The sequence below is a fragment of the Pseudopipra pipra genome, chromosome 18 (assembly GCF_036250125.1).
Source record: "Pseudopipra pipra isolate bDixPip1 chromosome 18, bDixPip1.hap1, whole genome shotgun sequence".
Classification (NCBI taxonomy): Eukaryota; Metazoa; Chordata; class Aves; order Passeriformes; family Pipridae; genus Pseudopipra; species Pseudopipra pipra.
In genome coordinates, this window is record NC_087566.1 from 5,262,288 (window position 1) to 5,283,056 (window position 20,769).

Genomic DNA, 20,769 nt, shown 5'->3' on the forward strand with positions numbered 1-20,769 from the left:
AACCAGAGCATTCAGTACCATGAAAGTAAGCCTGCAATAACCATTTTTTACTAACAAATCCATCAATGTGCCTCAGAGCTGCACAAGGGTTGCATCTCACCATGTTCTACGCCAGCCTAAGAGAAGATACTTCCTACTTACATTGTCCTGCTGTAGATAAGTCCTGCTGCATTGACTTGAGCATTTGATACATGAGGGCCTTGGTTTCTGTTAACTTCTTTGCTTAAACTGCCCCTCCCCACTACTTCCATAATCAGCTCTGTGGTCGCAGGACTTGGGTCATAATTTCTCTCTTTTTTACCAGTTAAAAAACTACATCTGTCATTTGTAGATACCATTACTAACCTTTTGACCAGATCTTCCAGTTCACTCAGAGGACAGTGAAGGATAGTGTTGCATAGAACACAAAGCCATTTATGATTTTGTCCCCTAACCTGCAAAGCCTGTGAGTTTTCACTTACCACAGAACACAGTAACCATCATCCAGTGGCACAACAGAACTGGTATCTAACATGGGAAGAGCAGTATAATGTCTAACACAGGAATAATAATAAATTTATTACAATAGAAACAAACAGATAATGCATTATTTCATGTACAAAATACTGATAGCACTCTGCTGCCTCAGTCAGTGCTTACTAAGTACCCACATTTAAAAACATCCTAAAACTGATGACACCACACAGATTCATGGAGGTCATAGCAATTTCTTGACACTACTGTAAGAGAGCCCAGCTACTCTTCAAGGTTTGCTGCACAATACAGAGACATGGGGCAGGATATAATGGGAACATCTGATATTTGAAATTCTGCACCAGGAAATCAAGAGGGAGCAATTTATAAGCATGGTGGAAATATGAAAAATGCATGAAATTAAAGTTACTTGTGGCAAATGTTTTCATTAGAAGTGCCCAACAATAAGGCAGCTGATGACTGACTTGAGTGCCCATCGTTGCTCAAGACACAATGTGCTAATTGTCAGTTCTACTCCTGAGCTGTTGTTTTTTGCCTTTTCTGTTCAAACTGATGTAGTATAGAAGCATTTTCCCTGCACTGCATCAACTCCCAAAGGAAGCCAGATGCCTCAGAAAGACTCTTAATAAAAGAAATCTAGCTGTGAGCCTGCTGGATTGACTGGTGTCACTTGGCCTTTATACTGTTGGTTTTCCCCCCCACACCTTTACACACACATTTACTGAATTCACAGAGGAAGTCAGTGTGCACATTAGTATCTCTTTCCTTCTCATCAGCCTCGCTCTTTTGGAGTGAGAAACGTGATCCATGCTAACCAAAAACCGTTTATACAAAGTTGCATTTAAAATAAGCTATAAAGTACTTTTTTTTGCTCTGTTTAGTTCCACACTCCCACCCCCAGGTGTAATTATCCAGATTTATCTCACATATTTGAGGGATTCCTTAAAAGGCTGTAATTTATCCCATCTCTGGGCAAAGCTAAAAGGCAAAATGATTCCTACAACCACTGAGAAGTTTGCAAGCACATTCTAGTTGGAGCTAATTTATTTCTGGGGCAGTATGAGGTCACAAAACATACAGTGTGAAAGGAATACTGGCACTGAGCAAACTTTGAAGCAAATTAGGACATTTTCTCCCTACTCCCTCTTATACCAGACTCCCTGATGGAAGTCCACAAATAATTTCTTCTCTAAGAAGACAATAAAAACTCATCTGAAATACAGTCTCAAGAACCATATATACACATTTTGTATATTTGAGAATGCTGGCAAAAGTCCACTGAGGCAGAAGATAAAAAGCATGAAGGCTAAGTCTAACATCAGGCTCTCTACTGAACCTGACACCTAGAAACAAAACAACATAAGGCTTCTTTCTTCTGAAGTAACCTCCCCAAACTGTGGTTTTCCAGTGGCATGTGGAAGAGGCCAGCTGTTGAGACCTTTTTTCTTGCTTCATGATTTAGAAAGTGAGCTGTTATGCAGCAGAGAGGCAGGCCTGGCGAATGCTTTGTGCCCAGGTGTTCAAGAGTGCTGTGACTGAATGCTTGTCTGGAAGTTGCAATAGTTTTGAAGTCATGTATCGATACACTGACTGCAAAAAGGGGTTGGCTGCTGGAAGAAAAGAAAAAGATGACAGATAAAGGAAGTTATAATAAAAAAGTATATTTAAAAAAATTTAAAAGACAAGAGTAACATGAAGTGTTCACATTTCCCCCCTACTACCACATATACATGCCCAACAAATGTCATGCCAGCAGCCTCATACCATACTGTCTGGGGTTTTTTATCCACAGAGGGCTCTGATCTGGATAATCCGCTGGAACGCTGAGCTGGAGTGGTGGGACATTTGGAAGATTCTTGTCATCTAGGATGCAAACACACTTCCCATCAGAACAAAGCATTCCCTGCTGGATAGAAGGGTTTTGTGCATAATACAGCTTGGTTTCTAGCCTCTGAACCCCAAGGACGAACCTGACCGTACATCTCCTTTTTTACTGAAAGGAAATCTCATTGCTCACTTTACCAACAGTCTTAAACTTTTGGCAGAAAAGCCTGGCAAATATAGCTCCATCTCTTAGACACTTCTGCACCTTGCCATTCTCACCATTTCATCAGCTCAACTTCACCAAGTTAGACACCTCATTTCTGAAAACTAAGTGCCTCATGTATCAATGCTCAGGACAAAACCAATCCTGACACTTCAAAGGAAGTGGGGGAGGAAAGAACCTATTTTCCCTACTGGAACCCAAGAACAAAACAAGTAAACAGACTATACCACTTTATGATTATTCAGCTAGGATTTAAAAAAAAAAAAAAGCAATCTGAATTAATTTCTTGAACATACACCATTACAAGTGATCATTAGTACAAACTGAAACAGACCATCCCAAAAATTAACTCACCATTTCTCTAGCTCTGTCCTACTTGATGGAGGCACAAGAACTCACATATCAGGAATCAAGATTTTGCTAGCAACAAGTAATTTTCTACACACTGAGGTTACCAATTGCAACTTCAGTGCAGAGAAAGGATCAATCAGTGTGAATGAAATCCCCAGGAGTACCCTGAAACAGGCTGTGCAGAATGTTGTGATGATGCAGTGCTATGATAAGTATAGATATAAGTACAGACTTCATGCAGAAGTCACAGGTTAGCCAGATTCAAGACTGTTTCAAATTCCTACAAACAAGCTCAGCACTTCTTTCTGAATGCAGCCCTTAGTGTCTCCTTGCTTACCTAGCTTGCATATGAGATGAACTGTGCCATTATTGCTGCAGTGGGAAGGGTCCAGGTTCACCAGGAATTTAGGATTTAATCTTGCAACTTCTCCTTGTAAGACATTTGGAATGGTCTGCCTTTCATCCTCTTCATATTTCCGTTTTCGAGGGGAAGCAACTGGGGCCCTGTGTAAAGCACAGTCCACAAAAGGACCAGGTGAAAATGTGTTTGTCAAACACTTTACAGGTCACAAAAGGAAAGCTATAACTCACCCCCCTGCAAGACTCCTCTGTTCTTTTAACAACTTCTACAAATAAACATTCTTCCCCAGATAAGGAATGCCCAGGACAGACAGCAGGTGGGTGATACGTACGTGATGGGCGGTCCATGGATCGCGGTCATGGCCGGCATGAACGTCCGGTACAGGGAATGGTTGAACACTGGGGAACGGATGTTGGCCAAAACAGCATCCAACAGTGGCTGACACAAGTACTGCTGTTTGGTTGGGGGTACTGGGGGAGGTGGTGGAGTAGGCTGAAACACAACAGAAACCCTTTGTCTTTTAATCATCACCAAAAAAGAAACATCTACCATTATTTCTGCAAAATTTTGCAGCGGTAAACTTCCAATGCATGAAATGCAAATGATTCTCCAAACTGCACACATTAACAGTAAGGGAGGAGAAAACAAACAAGCAAAAAGACATCTGCCACTTTGGTTTAGGAAGGCAGTCCTGAAATCAGCCACAAAAGTTCACCAAAAGAAGTATTTGAGTCTTGGCACAAAGCACAAGAACTTGAAAGTTCAGTTAAAGTTACATACAGGTGACTTGTGTGAAGTAAATGCCCATTTTTTCCTGTTTTCCTATTTTGTCCAACCTTACTTGAAGCCTTAACAGCATGAGTCACAAGAAATGCAAAAAGTTACCTTGCCTTTCACAAATTAATTGCTTATCTTTACTAGCACAAAGCCTTACATACCACAGCCATATCATTTTTCAGCTTCTCCAGAGCAATTTCACATTTCTGCAGCGTCTTCAGGGGGCACCTGTGGAACAGGAGAAACTTCATCACCACAAAATGGTCACCTTAGCTGAAGTGCTCCTGCTATCTGAGCCCCACAGAGCCTCAAGGTAAACGTGGCTGGATGCTAAACAACAAATTTCTGGAATAGCTGGGAAAATGAACGCCCAGCCAAAAGGAAAGAATTACCGTTTTGAAGGGTCAGTCAGGATATCCAAGAGACTCTTCATTTTACTCAGGTCCTTCTTCCTGTCTGAAATAGTACCAGAGACATAAACATTGACTACAAGGATAGCTTCAATTCTTGTAGACAGAAATACAATATACTGTTAAAAGTACATAATTTCATGTATACACAAGCCAACACTGAAGACAGTAGTGTGGACCACAGATCTTTCATCTACTCATAAATATATCCACTGCATATGCTTTATGTGTCTGAAAACCATCAGAAGTAAAGGAAAACTCGTGAGAATTTAAGAACAAGGATTTTGCCCGCTCTTCACAGTAAAATCTTTAGCTATAGGCAAGAAAGAGCAACAAACTTTCTGTGACATTTTTAATCCCTGGAATAGAAACCATGACATAAGGCAAAGTACTGCTTCTTTCAGCAGAAGAGAGAGATGACAGAGAGAAATGCATGGCTAAATATAGGGAACCTCACCTTCATTTTTATCTATTTTATTGATCATCCTCCGGAGTGGCTCAATGTACTTTGACAGCTGTTTGAGTTTTTCCAGATACTGTTGCTCCTCTGACTGACCAGAACTGGCTGGACTCATGACAGAATTTGGATTTCCTGGCAAGAAGGAAGACTGCAGGTCACAGGGTGATAAAAGATACTGCAGAACATTATTCTCACATTTCAGAATCTAGATCTGAAACGTGACACTCTCAAAGTGTAGCTCATGTCAAACATCCAAATCCATAACTGGATGCCCTCCATAGTTCAAGTGTTTGCCCAATCCTCTCCTCTTTGTATAGAAATATCATGTTCTATGGACTGGACAGCAATTCCCAGGCAATACCATTTTTTTCTGAAAAGTTCCAAAGTTTCATATACCCATTTTCTAGGTCCTCATTTTGCCCTCACTCTGATGCATTAAACATTAAATAAACACAGTGAATTTGCTGCAGTTTTCCTTAAGTGAGTGCTCTCCAACCTGCAAAGCACACAACTCTGATGTGAAAAGGAGCCAGTATGTTACCTCCCGTATCAGAAACTGCTTATTGTAGCTGGGACAGCACACCTGGAGAAGTGTTTTGGAGCAAAGCAGCTGCCTGTGATTAAGTAGTTACATCCTTTACAACTCTATGCTGTTGCTAAGGGTTCCTTCCTGGATGGAATTAAGGAACTTGCTCCATTAAATTAAGTATCATTCTTTTTTCAAAAGACTGGGGAGAAAAAATCCATTACATATTTCAGTGATGAGAAAAGAGGTTTCAGTTGATTTTGATTTGAGGTACCCAAGCTGTTGTGTTATGTGGTGCATGTGACATGTTCACTACTTGCAATGCCAGCTGCTTTGTGGAGCTCTTTAAAGTGCCAAAACCAGCAGGTTTCCTGATAACTGCTACAGTTACCAAACCACAGCCCAACTCATGGTCTGCAGTACAGTTCTCAGATCATTTACCTGGAGTGTTTAGAGGACCTGGGGATGGGACACTGAAGTTCTGAGGTGTTCGTGCAGCTGCTGGGCTCTGGGATGGTTGTGGAGATGGACTGGGGAGAAAGCTGCTGGGTGAGGGAGCAGGGCCAGAGCTGAAAAATAAGCACATAATCAAACCTACCAGAATCTGACAAGGAAGGATCACCAGCCTGTGAGCAGATATGATTTTAGTAAGCATTGTTATGGCACTCTGTAGTTCTGTCTTGGCGAGGATTTCATACACAGCTTCTTTATTTAAAAGGGGGGTTTTCAGAGTGTATCCAGCACAATCCCACCTGTGCTCTCAGTGCAGTTGGAATTGAAATTCTTTCACTTCAGTGGAAACAGAGTAAGATATATACTGAATGCTTCTGAAAACCTCACCCTTATGGCATTAACAGAAGTCCTCAGAAGCTGCAGTGTGGCTCACCTGACATTTGAATTTGGCTGGGAAGTGGGCTGGCCTGGCTGAGGTGAGGGCTGTGGCTGTGGTGGTGGAGGCATTGACTGGGGTGTTTGAGCTTGTTGGACAGGAGATGGGGATGACATCATGGTAATATTGTTCTGGCTGACCTGAAAGGTGGGAAAAGATAAGATCAATAACAACAAAAAGGAGTAGAGGATGGGAACCTAACTAAAAGCTTTACCTGTGGAGAGAAGCGGATCCTCAGGCCTACAAGAAATGAAAAGCATTAGTTTCCTTTTTCCCCCATAAGGACAGTCCCACCTGTATCACTCTTGAGGCTCTCAGGGCAGTACTTCATATCAACTTTACTAGAAATAACCACTGAAATTGCACATAATTTGAACAACTAATTGCTTTTCACTTCCCAAACCATCATATTGCAATTAAAATGTCAGAAGTACCATGTAAAAAACCTGTACTTTATTAGAACTAAAGAAGAGCAGGAAGAAAAGACAGTTCTCACTTGAGACTTAAGAGTCATAAAACCCCATCCTTATTTTGACCTTTTCATTACAGTCTTCAAAGGTCAGTCAGACTTGACTGTAGCATCCCAACTGGTTTTCTTCAGGAAGAAGGAAGAAAAACAATTAAGTAAGCCATATCAGCAACATCCTGTTTAAATATTCAGCTTTGAAAAACTCTGTGAGATAGAAACACTCCAAACTGAACACCTGTGTGAAAAAAAAATGAAGTAGTTTTCTGACCTTTGGAGTGTGCTGAGGTGTGCCTGAAGGACAAAGAGATGAATAAGAGCATTTCCAGAACAGCACCAAACTCTGGGTAACAACTAAGTTTATTCTGTACACTCTACAGTGCCAGAGCCAGATGATGCTCAAATTTGAGCAACTTCTCACATTTGTTCTAATACACATTTTTTCCCTTGATCACTTAAAACCAAACAAGAAAACCTGTACAGTGGCCTGGAGCATGATACAGTAATGAAGATGTTAAGTGATCATGTTTGTGTAAGGCACATGCAGAGTTCTCGTGACCTGAGGCTATAAACAAGTACATACAAAGATACATCGTGGCTCAGCAACCTCTGTGTCCATTCTGTAAGTCACTGATTAGCATCTTTATGAATTAACAATTCTGTTTCCCTCAGTCTAAATCAATTTTAAGCAAAGGTCACAGTAAATCCACAAGTCCCAGACATGTCATGGGTGCTGCAAATCAGCATTGTCCTTCACCCTCTTGTTAAATACCCATTAAATCATCCATGGACATGATATTTAGCACATTTTAAAGGTATCATACGGTCTACTTTTGCATGTACACACTGAATACAACAGGAAATGCTTTGACTGGAATTTCACACTGCAGTTCTGCAAGATGCCTCATTCCACAAAAAAAACCCAAAATAAAACAGGGCACGAATAATCCCCAGTTCTGTGCAAAACTAGGCTTGAAGATGCTAGTTTATCAGCCATTAAAGAATAATTTAAAATCAAATGCAGCCTGACATACTACAATGGGTTTTTTTCAACCTTCAATAACCCCAATACCTTTGCAACCTCTCCCACGAAGATAAGAGTTAGAACAAGTGAGGCTGAAATGATGTTTAAATCAGCTACCATATCTTCCTTTTCTCCATAATCAACAAGCACTGAGGCTGTGCTTACTGTTATACATAAGAAGTGGATTCTTTTAACAGTCTCCTCAACAGCTGGAAAAGCATTTTTGGGATTGAAAAGCACAGTCTGCCTCCCATAGAAAGCAAGCAGCTCACCACTGTTTGGAAGGAAGCTGGGATGGACACTGCAAAAAGCATTCCCTGACTTCTTACAGGTCTATTTAACATTGTATTAAACAGCAAATAATTTAGAGCTTGGATGCTGCACCCATTTTTCCTCAGGTCAAACTAAGACCATTTTGAGTGGTTCATCACTTCCTGAAAATCAGGCCCCTTTTAAGTGTCTCAAGTTGGTTACAAAGGATTACTTCAATCCTTATGTCTTGGGAAGAAAGGAGTTTCACTAGGTTTTTTGCCATATTTAAGCTTCTGTATCTACTTGAACAGCAAGGACCCTTCACATTAATTTACAAATTGTGCAGAAAAGCGAAGAAAAGGACATGCAGCATCTACTGTGCACATAAGCACTGAATGAATTGAATGTTTTTGCATTATCCCTTCTCATTCAACTACATGCACAGGCAAACAGCTTTCCTCCTCACAACAGGTTTGCTCTCTGCCAGCTTCATTTGAGCATACCAAAGGCCAGTGTAAGCAAAACTGTGACATTTTCAGAAACATGCATTCAGAACTGTGCAGTTCTGAACTTACTGCCTTACTTTGCTTTGACAGCAGTTCATTTGCTACCTAATAATTTCAGATGTCTTGCTCCAGAATAGATCTTCAGGTTTGGGTTTTTACATTGTTTCCAGGATATGGATTAAGATTACAACAATTTAATGAAATTTCAACTTCTAGGTAATGCTCTTTTCAGCTGACTCAGAGTAGAAAGAAGGCTTAAAAAACCCCACCACCAAAAAAAAACCACCACAAAAATATCTATAAACCCAAAAGACAAATAAAACCTTCCCTCCAGAGCTTTAACTCCATTGAACTCAAATTTAACTCCAGAGTTAAGCCGTGGTTACTTATCATTTGTATACCCTTCATCTTCAACAGATATAAAGAAATGCAACTACATATTTTTTCACTAAGGGATATGAATTTCTGCCCTACAAGCATGTTCATGGTCAGCCATGACAGCCCACTGAACATATCCATGTCCTGTGACTCTACAGTGTCCTGATCATGACACCAAACCCTAATCTGCTGAAGTCTTGGCCAGGAGATATTTAGGCTTGCCTGATAAAAGTCTGCATTTACATCCACTAAATCAAAGCTATTCTTAGTGTTCACAGCCCACTATGCTGGAAGATAATCCAGCTATAAGGCCTATCTCCAGTTTGCTGAGTCTCAGGCAAGGAAAGAACTCAGGAGATAAGGCTTGTGAGAGCTTTCAGAAGCTCCCAGTAGCAAGAGTGTGCAGATATGTAGAAGCCAATGGCAAGGAAAGGAGACTGCAACAAGGAACTGATGAGTAGTGATGAGGAAATTTTTAGCCAAAAGGAAAACTCCAGAAAGCATTTACGTTTTACTGTAAATCATTGTTCAGGAAAAATTTCTTTTCTTCTTCTGCCTTCTATAGTTGTTCAGCCCTCTACATCATTTTCACAATCCTTGGCCTCCTACGGAGAAAGCTCCTTGATGACCAGTTCACTTGGTGTTGGAAATCAAAGCTCCTCAATAACAACAACAGTGCTAAAAGATCAGCCTATGGCACTGAATGCTTGAACCAGAGGTCTTTTGTTATGGGTCAAATATTAAATATAAGTGAAACTAATACTTTAATACCCATGGGAGAGCTTCACCATCAAACCAAATATTGTATTTCATATGGGAGATGATTGTCTCTCTCTGTACAAACTGCTACACCAACCAAAGCTCAGAGTAGATTCTTCTCTGACTCCACAGCTATGCCCAGGTTTGTCAGTTAACATATAAACACTGTCCTGGATTGAAATGACCATCCATCTTAAACCAGAAACGACAACAGATGTGTTTGCCTAGGACTACAGAATCTTTCTGGTCACTTTAACTACCTCTGCAAATTCCTGAGAAGAAATGCAGTACTCTGGCCTCATGCACTTTCCAGCAACAGCTGGACAGGTGCTGCCAGCCTGCCTCCATAGGCTCTTTGATGCAGGTACAAGTGGAATTCTTCTGGCAGTTGCTCCTACACAACCACGAAAGAAAAGAACAGCTCGAATTTTTCTGGGTCCCTGATATTATGCCAAGGAGCTAGTCCAACTGAAATGAGCCCCAGTTTACTAGTAATGAAGAAAGCACCTGTACAGAGCATGAATATATGACAAGCAAGGTCCTGGTCACAACTCAGACAGTAATCTGCAGTGCAGACTTGCAACACTCTCATAAATTCACACTCGTAGAGTGAGGACCTCTAATTTGAGACCTGAATCAATTCTGAACATGGAAAAGTTTGAAATGTTAAAATAAAGACCTGCACCACTTTAATAATGCTTTATTTGATATCTCAAGCTCTCAGTAAACCTATTATTTAAAATGAAAAGGGATCCATAAAAAAACCCAACCTAAACAGCCCAACACCCTGAGAAACACCAGCAAGTTCGTTGTTTGGTGCAAAAGTGAAGGTCCCCTTGCTTGAAAGCCAGTGCTACACAACCAGGCAGTGAATCCCTGACACAATGTGCTTTGACTCAGTAAATACCTGTGGCATTTGCTGTCCGCCCAAGGGAATGGAGCTTGGTGCTGTAGCAGACACAGCGGTGGTAGGCGGGAACCGTGGTCTGATTTGCATCCCACCTCGGGCCATAGGTGCGGTGATCATCTTTGAGGACAGAGGGACAACAGACAAAAGTAATCGCAAAACAAGAAATGCAGTGCACTGGCAGGATGAGAAGCACATGCAACCTCCAGGAATTAGGGGGAGGGGGAGCATGAAGGGAAGGTTAGTGAGCTTTTCTCTAAAGGTTAACCTGACATGCTAGCTTAGAGACCAAACTCCTTTTTATAACCCTTCTATCTGTTTTCAGCAGGCGCCTCATGAATTCTAGTTATCTCCAGAGAGCGATGTGTAGACTCAGATTCGTGGGTCGAGGGTTGACTGTGCTGTCATTTCCATCAATGGCTTTTCCTAAATTTTGCCTGACATCTTGAATTTCTAGAATTCTTGGAAATAAGCACTCTAAGATTGCTGTCTGTGCTCCATATAAGAAGCTCTATAATGCCATAGGTTTCTGATGTGCTTTCCCCTGCTGTGGACTCAAAAGGTTTAGCAGTATTTGCATGTGCCCTCTTCGCTACAAAACACTTTGTCACACAGTTCAACAGCAACTGTCAGCACAAATGCTCCACAGTGGGCAAAACTCCAGACCAGCCTAACCTATGACAGCATAACAATGCCAGACAACAAAAAAGACTTCTGGGTTTGATGAGGCTATTTCCTTTCTTTTGTAACCCACAGAAAAAGTCAAACATATCCTTTTGATTTCCATATCTTTGACAAATACCCATTCCTCTATTACTAAGCTGGGCTAAATTATTCTGAGTCCATAATCTTCCTCAAGCACAGTTTGATTCTCCAGCTGTAAAGACTGAGCACACCCTAAAGAACAGTCATTTAGGATAAATGATGGAGGTTAGCATTAGAATGAATTTGTACTTTAAAATAGTATTAGGACTATGCTACTCTGAGGTGTCTAGAAGTCCCTTTCAGAACCATCAGCCTGCAGGAGTCGCACAGATTTAATTTTATATACATATGTATAGCCCTCTGTTACTTAAGATTTGATATTCCACTGAGAATTTGATATATACTGAGAATTTACAACAAATACACCATATTTTTGAAGTTGTATTCAGGTAACTTTGGCAGATTCACTTATCAGTAAAAGAGTGTTTGGTACTCTAGAGATCTACAGTAAAGTTCTCTGGGCTACGTTTTTTTCAAGCTTACATGTTACCAAGGAACCCACGCAATCCTAACTAACCAACAAGTTCATGTAACCTCCTTCCTCTAAATGGTTTGGGGCACTCCTGCTTAGTGTTCTATGTAAATGGACTGAAGCAGCCAGCAACATGTTTCTAAAGAGTCAGAGAATGCATGTGCTTACAATTGTTAAAAATAAATAAAATTAAATACAACATAGCAAGACTGAAAAAGGAAAGCAATAACTCATAAAGAAAATAGTGTCAAATTCAGCACAGCTGTTAGTTCACGACATCAGAGCAATGCAGTCCCTTTCCATCCAGGAAAAGAGGGATGGTCAGAGACAGGATTTCAAAAGAGAAACGAATGAGAGCGCCTCAGACATCACACACACATGCACACGTGCACACACAGCATGCAACAGCCACCACGAGCAAACACAACAACCCAGCACTGCCACAAAGCACAGGTGGATGCTATGAAGTGCAGTGAAGAGCTACAGTATCAACATGAGAGCTGGTGAAGCAACACAACCCTAACAAAACCAAAAAAAAAAGGGGGAAATTGCTAGGGGGAAAAAACCCCCAGCGTATCCTTCCAGGCACAATCACCCCATCTTAGACCCTCGTGAACGCACACGGACCTCTGGAGCGTGTGGAATCCCAGGGATGTTATGGTGACCCACAGGTCCCATCTTGCTCCTGTTTCTCATGCCACACCACCATAGTGTGAAGATTTAATTACTTCCACTGAGGCCAAGGAAAGTAGAAGCACATTCACAGTTTAAGTGTCTGGCAAACCACTGAACACCAACAGGACAAATTCCAATTCAAAGGCTTTCAGCTGTTCGTAGTATTGCAGTTGGTCAAATGTGTGCACGTGCACACATTTTTGGGTTTGATTTTTTTGTATTTTTTGAAATGTGTGCTTTCAAAAGGAAGTGTATATATAAAATGGCACTAATTCCACTCTCTTAACAAAACTAATCTATTTTTCCCCATTGTCCAGCTGATTTACATGTACAGAACCTGTGATGCTTTGACAAAGGAGTCAGGAAAGGGGGTTTGTTTTATGCAAAGCAATATATCCATAAAGGAGATGTTCTTGTCTGTCTGAAACAAGAACACAACCAGAAATGTTCAAGTACTTTTGAAAAAGATTTTAACTGAACACAAATCCTCCTCCACAAGTGAAATTGATTTTTATAGCATAAAATTCTAGATTTTGTAAACTGAGATAAAGCAGAGAGCAAGAAGAGGAAGAGAGTCTCCCTCCAGAGTAAGATACAAACCCTACTATTTGATAAAAATGAAGTGGAATATAACAATTAGAATCCTGAACTTGTAACTTTCTTTCATCTAAAATCCAAACATTCAGAATTCTGTAAATACACAGCTTTTGGTGAGCATATGTACGTTCAGTACCACTGTCACTCCACTAAGGCAGCCTGGATTTTCAAAAAGCAACAGCCACTCTGCATTCTGAGCACCTGAAGGAATTGCACCAGAACAGTGATTTAAACTTTATTAATACTTAATTCCACTTGATTATATGGGTTCTTTTCTTGGTGCTGCAAGCTCTTGTGTAGCTCTCTGGTCACTAGGACACTCCTACTATCAGCTTCCCCATGAGTTACATACTCACAAGGACCAGACACCTGAGCAGGGTAACGTTGACCTGCATGGTGTCCAGAGAAGAACTTCAAAGTGAACCCATGTTTAAACCTGGGATTCCTTTTACTTTTATGCACAGAGGATGTACAGAAATTTTATGGAAAAGGAAAAATACAGACATATCAAGCAAAATCCCCAGTTGGAAAGTTCCTAGAAACTATGATTAAATCTAACAAGCAAAGATTAGGACAGGGGTTGTTTTTAACAAAAGCTTCCCTGGACCAAATGAAGAAATCAAGGCAGATTTATTAAAAATGCTGGTGCATGTACTAAAAATGTACTAACTGCAAAGCAAAAATCTACTTTAAAAGAAACTTCTTATAAATTAAAGAGAATTCTTATACACTCTCAACACTGAAGCTGCATTGTAATATTATAGACAGCCACAATCTTAAAAGTAAGTATTACATACAGAAAATATTTCCACAAGTACAAGAAACCCATTTAATTATTAGACTTCACAGTGTTACATGAATTTTAGTAGACTCATATTGCGATGGCATGAACATAAATGGAGTAAAGCCTCTGTATGTGGAATATTCTAAATTCCACATGTGACAGATAAAGAGCAATCCCCGAGTTTACTACACATGACTGAATAAAGCTGCAATACAAAACTCACTGTCAACCATCTTATCACCCAAAACTTTTCAAATGCACTGTGCTGTTAAGCCACTGGCATATGAAGTCACTAAATGGGGCAGGAATTAAGTTGACTCTGCATAAATACAATCCATCTGCTTTGGAGTTGAAAAGAGCACCATTAAGTTAGTAAAAAGAAGAAAAGTCAGAGTCTCCTTCCAGTCAGCCTAAATCCCTGTAGTGCCACCTGGAAATTATTTAAGAAACAAACATAAGTTTTAATTCACATTTCAGCTGTAGAAAGAGAATTCTCCATTGCTGCCAGTACTGTACTTACCACTGCATCAGCTTTTACATGTTATGTTGACTCAAGCCAAAGGACCAATGCAGAAACAGAACTTAGCCACCAACAAGGGTGTGGGCCACATGAGAGTTATGATGGCACAAGACACTATCCCTGATAAAAGTCTGGGAGATTTATGTTAAAGAACCAATTGCTATCACAGTCCACATAAAAACCTTCCAAAGGTCTTACTGAACTTATAATATTACTTGTGCACTGAAGGGAAAATGGTGCATGAAGACATGGAATGTCTGGGTGTACAAAATGAGCTCTGCCATTAATCCTAGTCAGCCTCATTTCATCTATCTGCCTGTCTCTTCATCTACAAAGTGGTGACAATTGTACTTACCCATGTCTGTAAAATGCCTCAATATGAAACACTACAGAGGTAAGCCACGAAAGACTTTCATATTCTTGTGGAAAATGGGATGAGAGGTTCAGCTTAAGCCATTCCCCACTTTTTTTCCCCCATGTCTCCTTCATCCCAGACACACATCAAGGAACAACCACTGGGGCTACAAGCATATTGCAGGATAAGAAAACTGTGTTAGACAAGAAGCTTTCACCCAGCACTTGTTTTGGTTGTTTTTTTTTATGTAACTCTGCACTTGTGACACACGCCATTTTTTCTGCACAATTCACATCCAGAACAAGAGCAATCTAGATCTACTGCCCATTTCACTCAGAAAAAGAATGAAAGATGAAAGGAATGAAAGGGGAGCGCAGAGAGATTTCATTGTCTATACAATTTTTTATAGTCAATACACGAAGATGGAAGGAAATCACATGTGATTAAAGATAGCAGGCAAAGAGTCACAGTACAGAGATCAGTTTACACAACAAAGCAGTCACCTAAGAAAGTTTAAGGAAAGAAGAGGTGATACACTCCAGGTACCAACAGTCAGACTCGCAGTGTGCCCACAGGAAGCCTTCTTACTCATGTGCATTCCTGTGTCAGTACAGGCAACAACTGTACCTACTTGGGACAGAGAGCATGCACAGAGAGGTTGTCAATGAAATCCTGCCTCTGACTCCAGGCAAAGGAGAAACAGCAGAGAAGACCATATCCCATTTAGAGAGGGAATGACCAACGTCAGACCCCTCATCAGAAAACCACCAGAAACCCATCTCCATGCTCATCTCTAGCATGCACTTGCTACAGGCCTTGTGACCAGGGGTAGTGGCTCCTGAGCCCTTACCTGCCCTGAAGCTCCCATCTGAGCAGCCTGGGCCTGAGCTGCTTGCACTGCTGCCGCTGCCTGCTGCTGCTGCTGCACCAGCTGAGCTCTTACCTTGAGTTTGAAAAGAAAAAGCAAAGTAAACATACATACATGATTAGGGTATGACACTTCTGTTTCAATTAGACTGACCGTGATTCCCATAAAAAAGGGTGTAGAGACATGATCTGCCTCACAGACTAGTTTTTGAGGTTTCTCAGCGAAAACAAGTTCCCATGTTTATAACATTTAGAACAGTTTTTCCATAGTCTGCACACCCAATTCAGTTTCTTCTTGCAACTTCTTCCCTCTGTTATCAGGTCTTCTATGACAGTACTAGATACTTAACTTTCTGGCAAACAGTTAACCACACACGTGGGTTTTTCCCCTCAAGCACCTGCCAATGATCAGCATTTCAAATATTTATACATTCATTACAACTTTCAGTGTGACAAACACGGCATTTAACTACTCCTAGCTTAGCTGGTAGGAGCACAAAGTGGACACATCAACTCATCCATTTCCCAAGTGTGGCTGACACTCCACTCCTCCCCAGCAAGGCCCAAAGAAAAACAGGTCTGAGCTTTGGCTCAACAGCACATATGGAGGCCCAACAGAAATTACTGTAGCAGTTCAAACAGCTGCACCATTAAGAGGATGACCCAGCAAGGGGTTCAACAGACTAAAACTATTGTCTTGTCCACATTCTCTTCAAGACAGTAACAGCCAGTATCTTAAACTGTGACCAAAACCTCTAAACAAGGCAGCAGAAGCCAAGCCAGCATGCTGGAGAGCCAGCACTGGCTCCAGTCAAATGCACTGGGCTCTTCAAAGCACTTGCTCATGTTCTGGAACAGCAAACGTCACGGAGGTAATTTTTCTTCAATCGGGGTTTGTTACTTTTTCTTTTTTTCACTTGTTCATTCAAGAGTAAGACAAGAAATTATTTTTTAAATATTAGCTGGATAAATGGTTTTCACAGATTTCCAGAACTCCTACTCTTAGGCACAAAACTGTTCTCCACTGGCAGGTCCAGACACAAAAACCTTTAAACACCCTGTACTCACAACAGGCTAGCTATAGAGGTCTTAACAAGTTATGGTTTTCCTACTTCATTATTAGCAAAAATCAAATATATTTTTTATTTCTCTGGAGGATCACGACAAACCAACAATATCAGCTGGTCGCCAGCCCTTACCTGCATGGCTTTTAACTGCTGTGGTGTAAGAGTAACAGGCATAACCTGACTGGGAATTTGTCCTGAGATTGCCTGTGGCTGAGATACCATGGGCTGGGGCTGAGGCTGGGATTGTGGTGGAAGTTGAGACTGTTGTGCCTGAGCAACCTGTTGTTGTTGCTGCTGTTGCTGCTGTTGCTGCTGTTGTTGCTGCTGCTGCATCTGTTGTATCTGCTGCTGCATGACTTGTTGAGGTGGCTGCTGCTGTATCTGTTGTGGTGGTATTTGTTGCTGCTGCTGCTGCTGCTGTTGCTGCTGCTGTTGTGCCTGTATAGCCTGTGCCTGCAGCTGCTGCATTTGGGCAATTCGCTGTAGTTGTTGCTGCTGCTGTTGCTGCTGTATCTGAAAAGCAGGAGAAGTTAGGATGCTAAAGCTTCCAGCAATGCGACAGTGGGCTTGTTTTTATAGCATAAACCAAGAGCAAACAGAATTCTAATACATCAGGCTGACGTTTTAAGCCCAAAGAGAAAGCCCAACCTTTTTATCCACTCACTTTTCATATATCTCAACCCTACACAGTGCTACATCCCATAGTTTTGACATTACAAGCTTTCCTCACTACTAAAACAATTTTTGAAAGCAAAGGTGAACTGCATCAGCTTCTCCTGTACAAATGGGCTTAGACACACTTCTTCAAATGTAACCACCCTTTACCAAAAACTGCACAAGAATATGACAGCTGAAGTCTCCTTGGCTGCTTTTGTGCCTAATATATATATTTATATATTTATATATACACACAGTGTCTATATATATAGATATATATCTTGTGCATGGCACACATTTTTTAAAGTGGCAACATGTTATTCACACAATGACAAAACAGCCACTACTGCTACAGTAATTCAAATGCTGTTCTTTCCCACATACCTATTCTTGTCAGAATGAAAGACAATCCTGACATTTATAGAAAGAGACAAAGATTTCAATTTTCTATTGTTATGACAGAAGAAAGCAATGAAACATCTGTTAAGGCTTTCCTCCAGGATGTAATATATTGCTGTCAATTAACTTGCCAACCTGAAGCCCTACTCTAAAGTGCAAAAGTGCTGGTAACAGGCAGAGCTGATACTCTACTTCCACACAGGCCAAGCTTCACTTGACAAGTAACCCCATCACAGATCACCTCATTTGCCATTGTAGCTGTTTCTCATCACCTGCTGTTGGTTTTGTTGCTGCTGCATCTGCAGTTTCAGCATGTGCTGCTGCTGCTGCTGGACAGCTTGCAACTGCTGCTGTTGCTGCTGCTGCTGCTGTGCCACTGCAGCGGCCGCTGCCTGCTGCTGCTGGACCTGGAACTGCTGCTGCATGGCTGACTGCTGGGCCTGGAACTGCTGCTGCTGCAAAGCCACCTGCTGCTGCTGGAATTGCTGCTGCTGCTGCTGTTGCTGCTGGGCAATCTGCTGGAGCTGAAGTTGGTCTGAAAAGAAAGTAAAGACTGTACTGAAAACATGAGACTCAAACAGTACGAGATTAACATCCTTCATTAGCAGCGTGTGCTTTTGCTTCCTCAAATGGATGAGGCAGAATGAATGACACTTTCTACTACCAACTTCTAATTCACACACATTGAGTCAGCAACCCAGGTAAAGAGAATAAAAATGTGTAGGAGAAAATTGCACTGAGGTCACCAGCAGGAGTACTGTACTATAGAAAACATAGGTGAGCTCTACAAAAACAACGTTCTGAAGTTGACAACAGTAGGATGAAAGAATTTGCTCATACAACAGCTAGACTGTTCCTCACTATACTAAGGAAGGCATTTATCCCATCAGGTAGCAGTACTTAAAATCAACTCTTCCCAGCAGTTCCCTTGGCTGATTTAGCCAGAAGTACGACATCTCTTCAGCACGTTTTCCTTGGGGAAAGGAGTTACTACTGAAAAGCTGACATAACAATTTCAGTGGTTGAATCAAACTGAGCACTTACTCTGTTGAGTAGCTGTAGAGACACCAGGCATACCATGAGGGGCCATTCCCGAGGTTCCAGGAGGCTGCTGCTGCCCTGGGAGACTCATCTGTTGTCCCATTGGACCAAGGCCACTCATCCCAGTCATGGGTGCTCCTTGAGCTCGGGAAGCCATGCCCATCCCAGGCGCCCCTGCTGCGGGACCCCCAGTTAGATTCTGCAGGGCATTCATCGGATCTACAAAGAAAACAGTTACCAATATGCAGCTAGCCATGCAATTGTCTGCCCAAAATCCTCTGTTCTCCATCCTCCACTCTCTGATCTGTTGGCTTCAGACCATGACTAGATCCAATACCCCGGGAAACTAAGATTCACTGCTCTGCCTGTGAGACCAGAGGCTTCTGGCATAGCTTTGACTCTCCGTATATAGAGTGGAGATGATTCAAAGTGCTTCAGAGTTCCAAAGTCCCACACAGAATCTAAATACATTAAAGAAAAGGAACTTATTAGCCACCTCCACATTTACACACAAGTCAAAACAAGCTGCCAACAAAAGTCCATGAGGATATACAGCTTATAACCTCAAACACCAAGAGGGTCCCACCATGGATCCTCTTCCTCCTGAAGTCAAATGGAGAAGCAATGCTCAGACCAGAGAAAGTACTTTCCTATACAGTTCCCCCTTTAACATTATTTTTATTATGCAGTGGATAAATTCAGAGCCTTTCAAGACAGTTTTCATAATCTGAACCCTGGGCACACAGAAAAGTGAAGTCAAAGAGGGAACTGCAATTCAAGAGGGCAAAACAGAACACAGGGTGCAGAAGCAGCATTAATCAGTTAAAGAACACAGCACCCCCTCTTTCTCCAGCAGCATGTAATATTCCAGCTAGGGAATACACAGATGCTTTCTTCTTAGTACTCCACAGCCCTGATTCCTAAGCTGTTCTATTCAGAAATGGGGAGCACAGGGGGAAGGAAGGACACAACAACAACAACAGCAAAAAAAAGGAACTCTTACCACTGACTGAGGCTTGAGATTTCTTATTGTCTGAAAAGAAAAAACAATTCATCATCTTTGCCAATCTTGTCACACACAAATTTGGCCCTTTAGATACGCTCTCTACAAGAAATATATTCACATAATTTAAAAAATAAAAAAAACCACTATCTACTGTAGTTCTAACAAAATGCAGTAAGCCAATTTGGTAACCAAAATGCTACATAAATAATGGAAAGAAGGCAAAAATACAGGAAAAATTAGGAAGGAAGAAAAGTAGTAAATAATTTTTCAAATATTTTTCAATTATAGATGATGTGTAAAAGAAACAGTATTTAGAAATTAGGCATGCATATTACAGAAAGATTTTTAAAGCAACTTGTGAAGAGTCACATGCAGAAACCCTAAAATTTACTTTTATTTTGGAGGATGTGATGAGCAACCCCATGACTGAGGAAAAAAAACAAGCCAAGACTAAAAAAATCACTTACGGATATCTCGAAAATGGATAATGAGTCTGGCCACAAGAGAAAGATATTCCTCCTAAAGATGAAAAATGAGTATTTCAGCATAAGAAATAAAAACAGAGCAACCATTACTTTCTGGCTCTCCCTCAACATAATGGATTTTACTTTGCAGTGTCTGTGGGCTTTTCAGAGCAGTTCACTTCCAAGAAACAGTCTGTTTATTAAGTCAGAATATTCTTACTAATTATTGCAGTTGATGGTACAAGAAGGCCAAGAAACCACAAAATTCACAGGAAAGAACCTCTCTGACAGTTACACTAATAGGATCACAGTATGTGAACACTATAAACAAATACATCCACTTTCCAGTTTTTATCCACTATAAGTCATTTTCATAAGGATTAAACCTTGCTTTTACTTCATGTACTGGCTTATTTTAGTCCTTGAATTATGTCACACTCATACTACCTTTTCTTAAGCTAAGTTCATATTACAAATACAAGTAAAATAATAACTCTGAAGACTAACATGATA

General features: G+C 41.0%; 1 protein-coding gene across 5 annotated transcripts in view; it reads right to left on the reverse strand.

The window, feature by feature from the left end:
- Nucleotides 1–527: 527 nt before the first annotated feature.
- MED15 (mediator complex subunit 15) overlaps nt 528–20,769 on the reverse strand; it is a 41,088-nt gene continuing 20,846 nt past the window's right edge. For 3 of the 5 annotated variants that reach the window (XM_064674739.1, XM_064674740.1, XM_064674737.1), the window contains exons 3-18: nt 20,260–20,311; nt 19,790–19,819; nt 18,790–19,005; nt 18,018–18,280; nt 16,822–17,202; nt 15,606–15,698; nt 10,588–10,707; nt 6,293–6,435; nt 5,848–5,975; nt 4,878–5,012; nt 4,403–4,466; nt 4,172–4,238; nt 3,565–3,725; nt 3,210–3,376; nt 2,239–2,337; nt 528–2,084 (exon numbers count right to left, since the gene is read on the reverse strand). In XM_064674739.1, the coding sequence (XP_064530809.1) occupies nt 1,948–2,084; nt 2,239–2,337; nt 3,210–3,376; nt 3,565–3,725; nt 4,172–4,238; nt 4,403–4,466; nt 4,878–5,012; nt 5,848–5,975; nt 6,293–6,435; nt 10,588–10,707; nt 15,606–15,698; nt 16,822–17,202; nt 18,018–18,280; nt 18,790–19,005; nt 19,790–19,819; nt 20,260–20,311 (2,256 nt within the window). In that variant the 3' untranslated portion in view covers nt 528–1,947. The remainder of the gene's footprint in view (nt 2,085–2,238; nt 2,338–3,209; nt 3,377–3,564; nt 3,726–4,171; nt 4,239–4,402; nt 4,467–4,877; nt 5,013–5,847; nt 5,976–6,292; nt 6,436–10,587; nt 10,708–15,605; nt 15,699–16,821; nt 17,203–18,017; nt 18,281–18,789; nt 19,006–19,789; nt 19,820–20,259; nt 20,312–20,769) is intronic. The other 2 variants (XM_064674738.1, XM_064674741.1) reach the window with 2 other exon arrangements.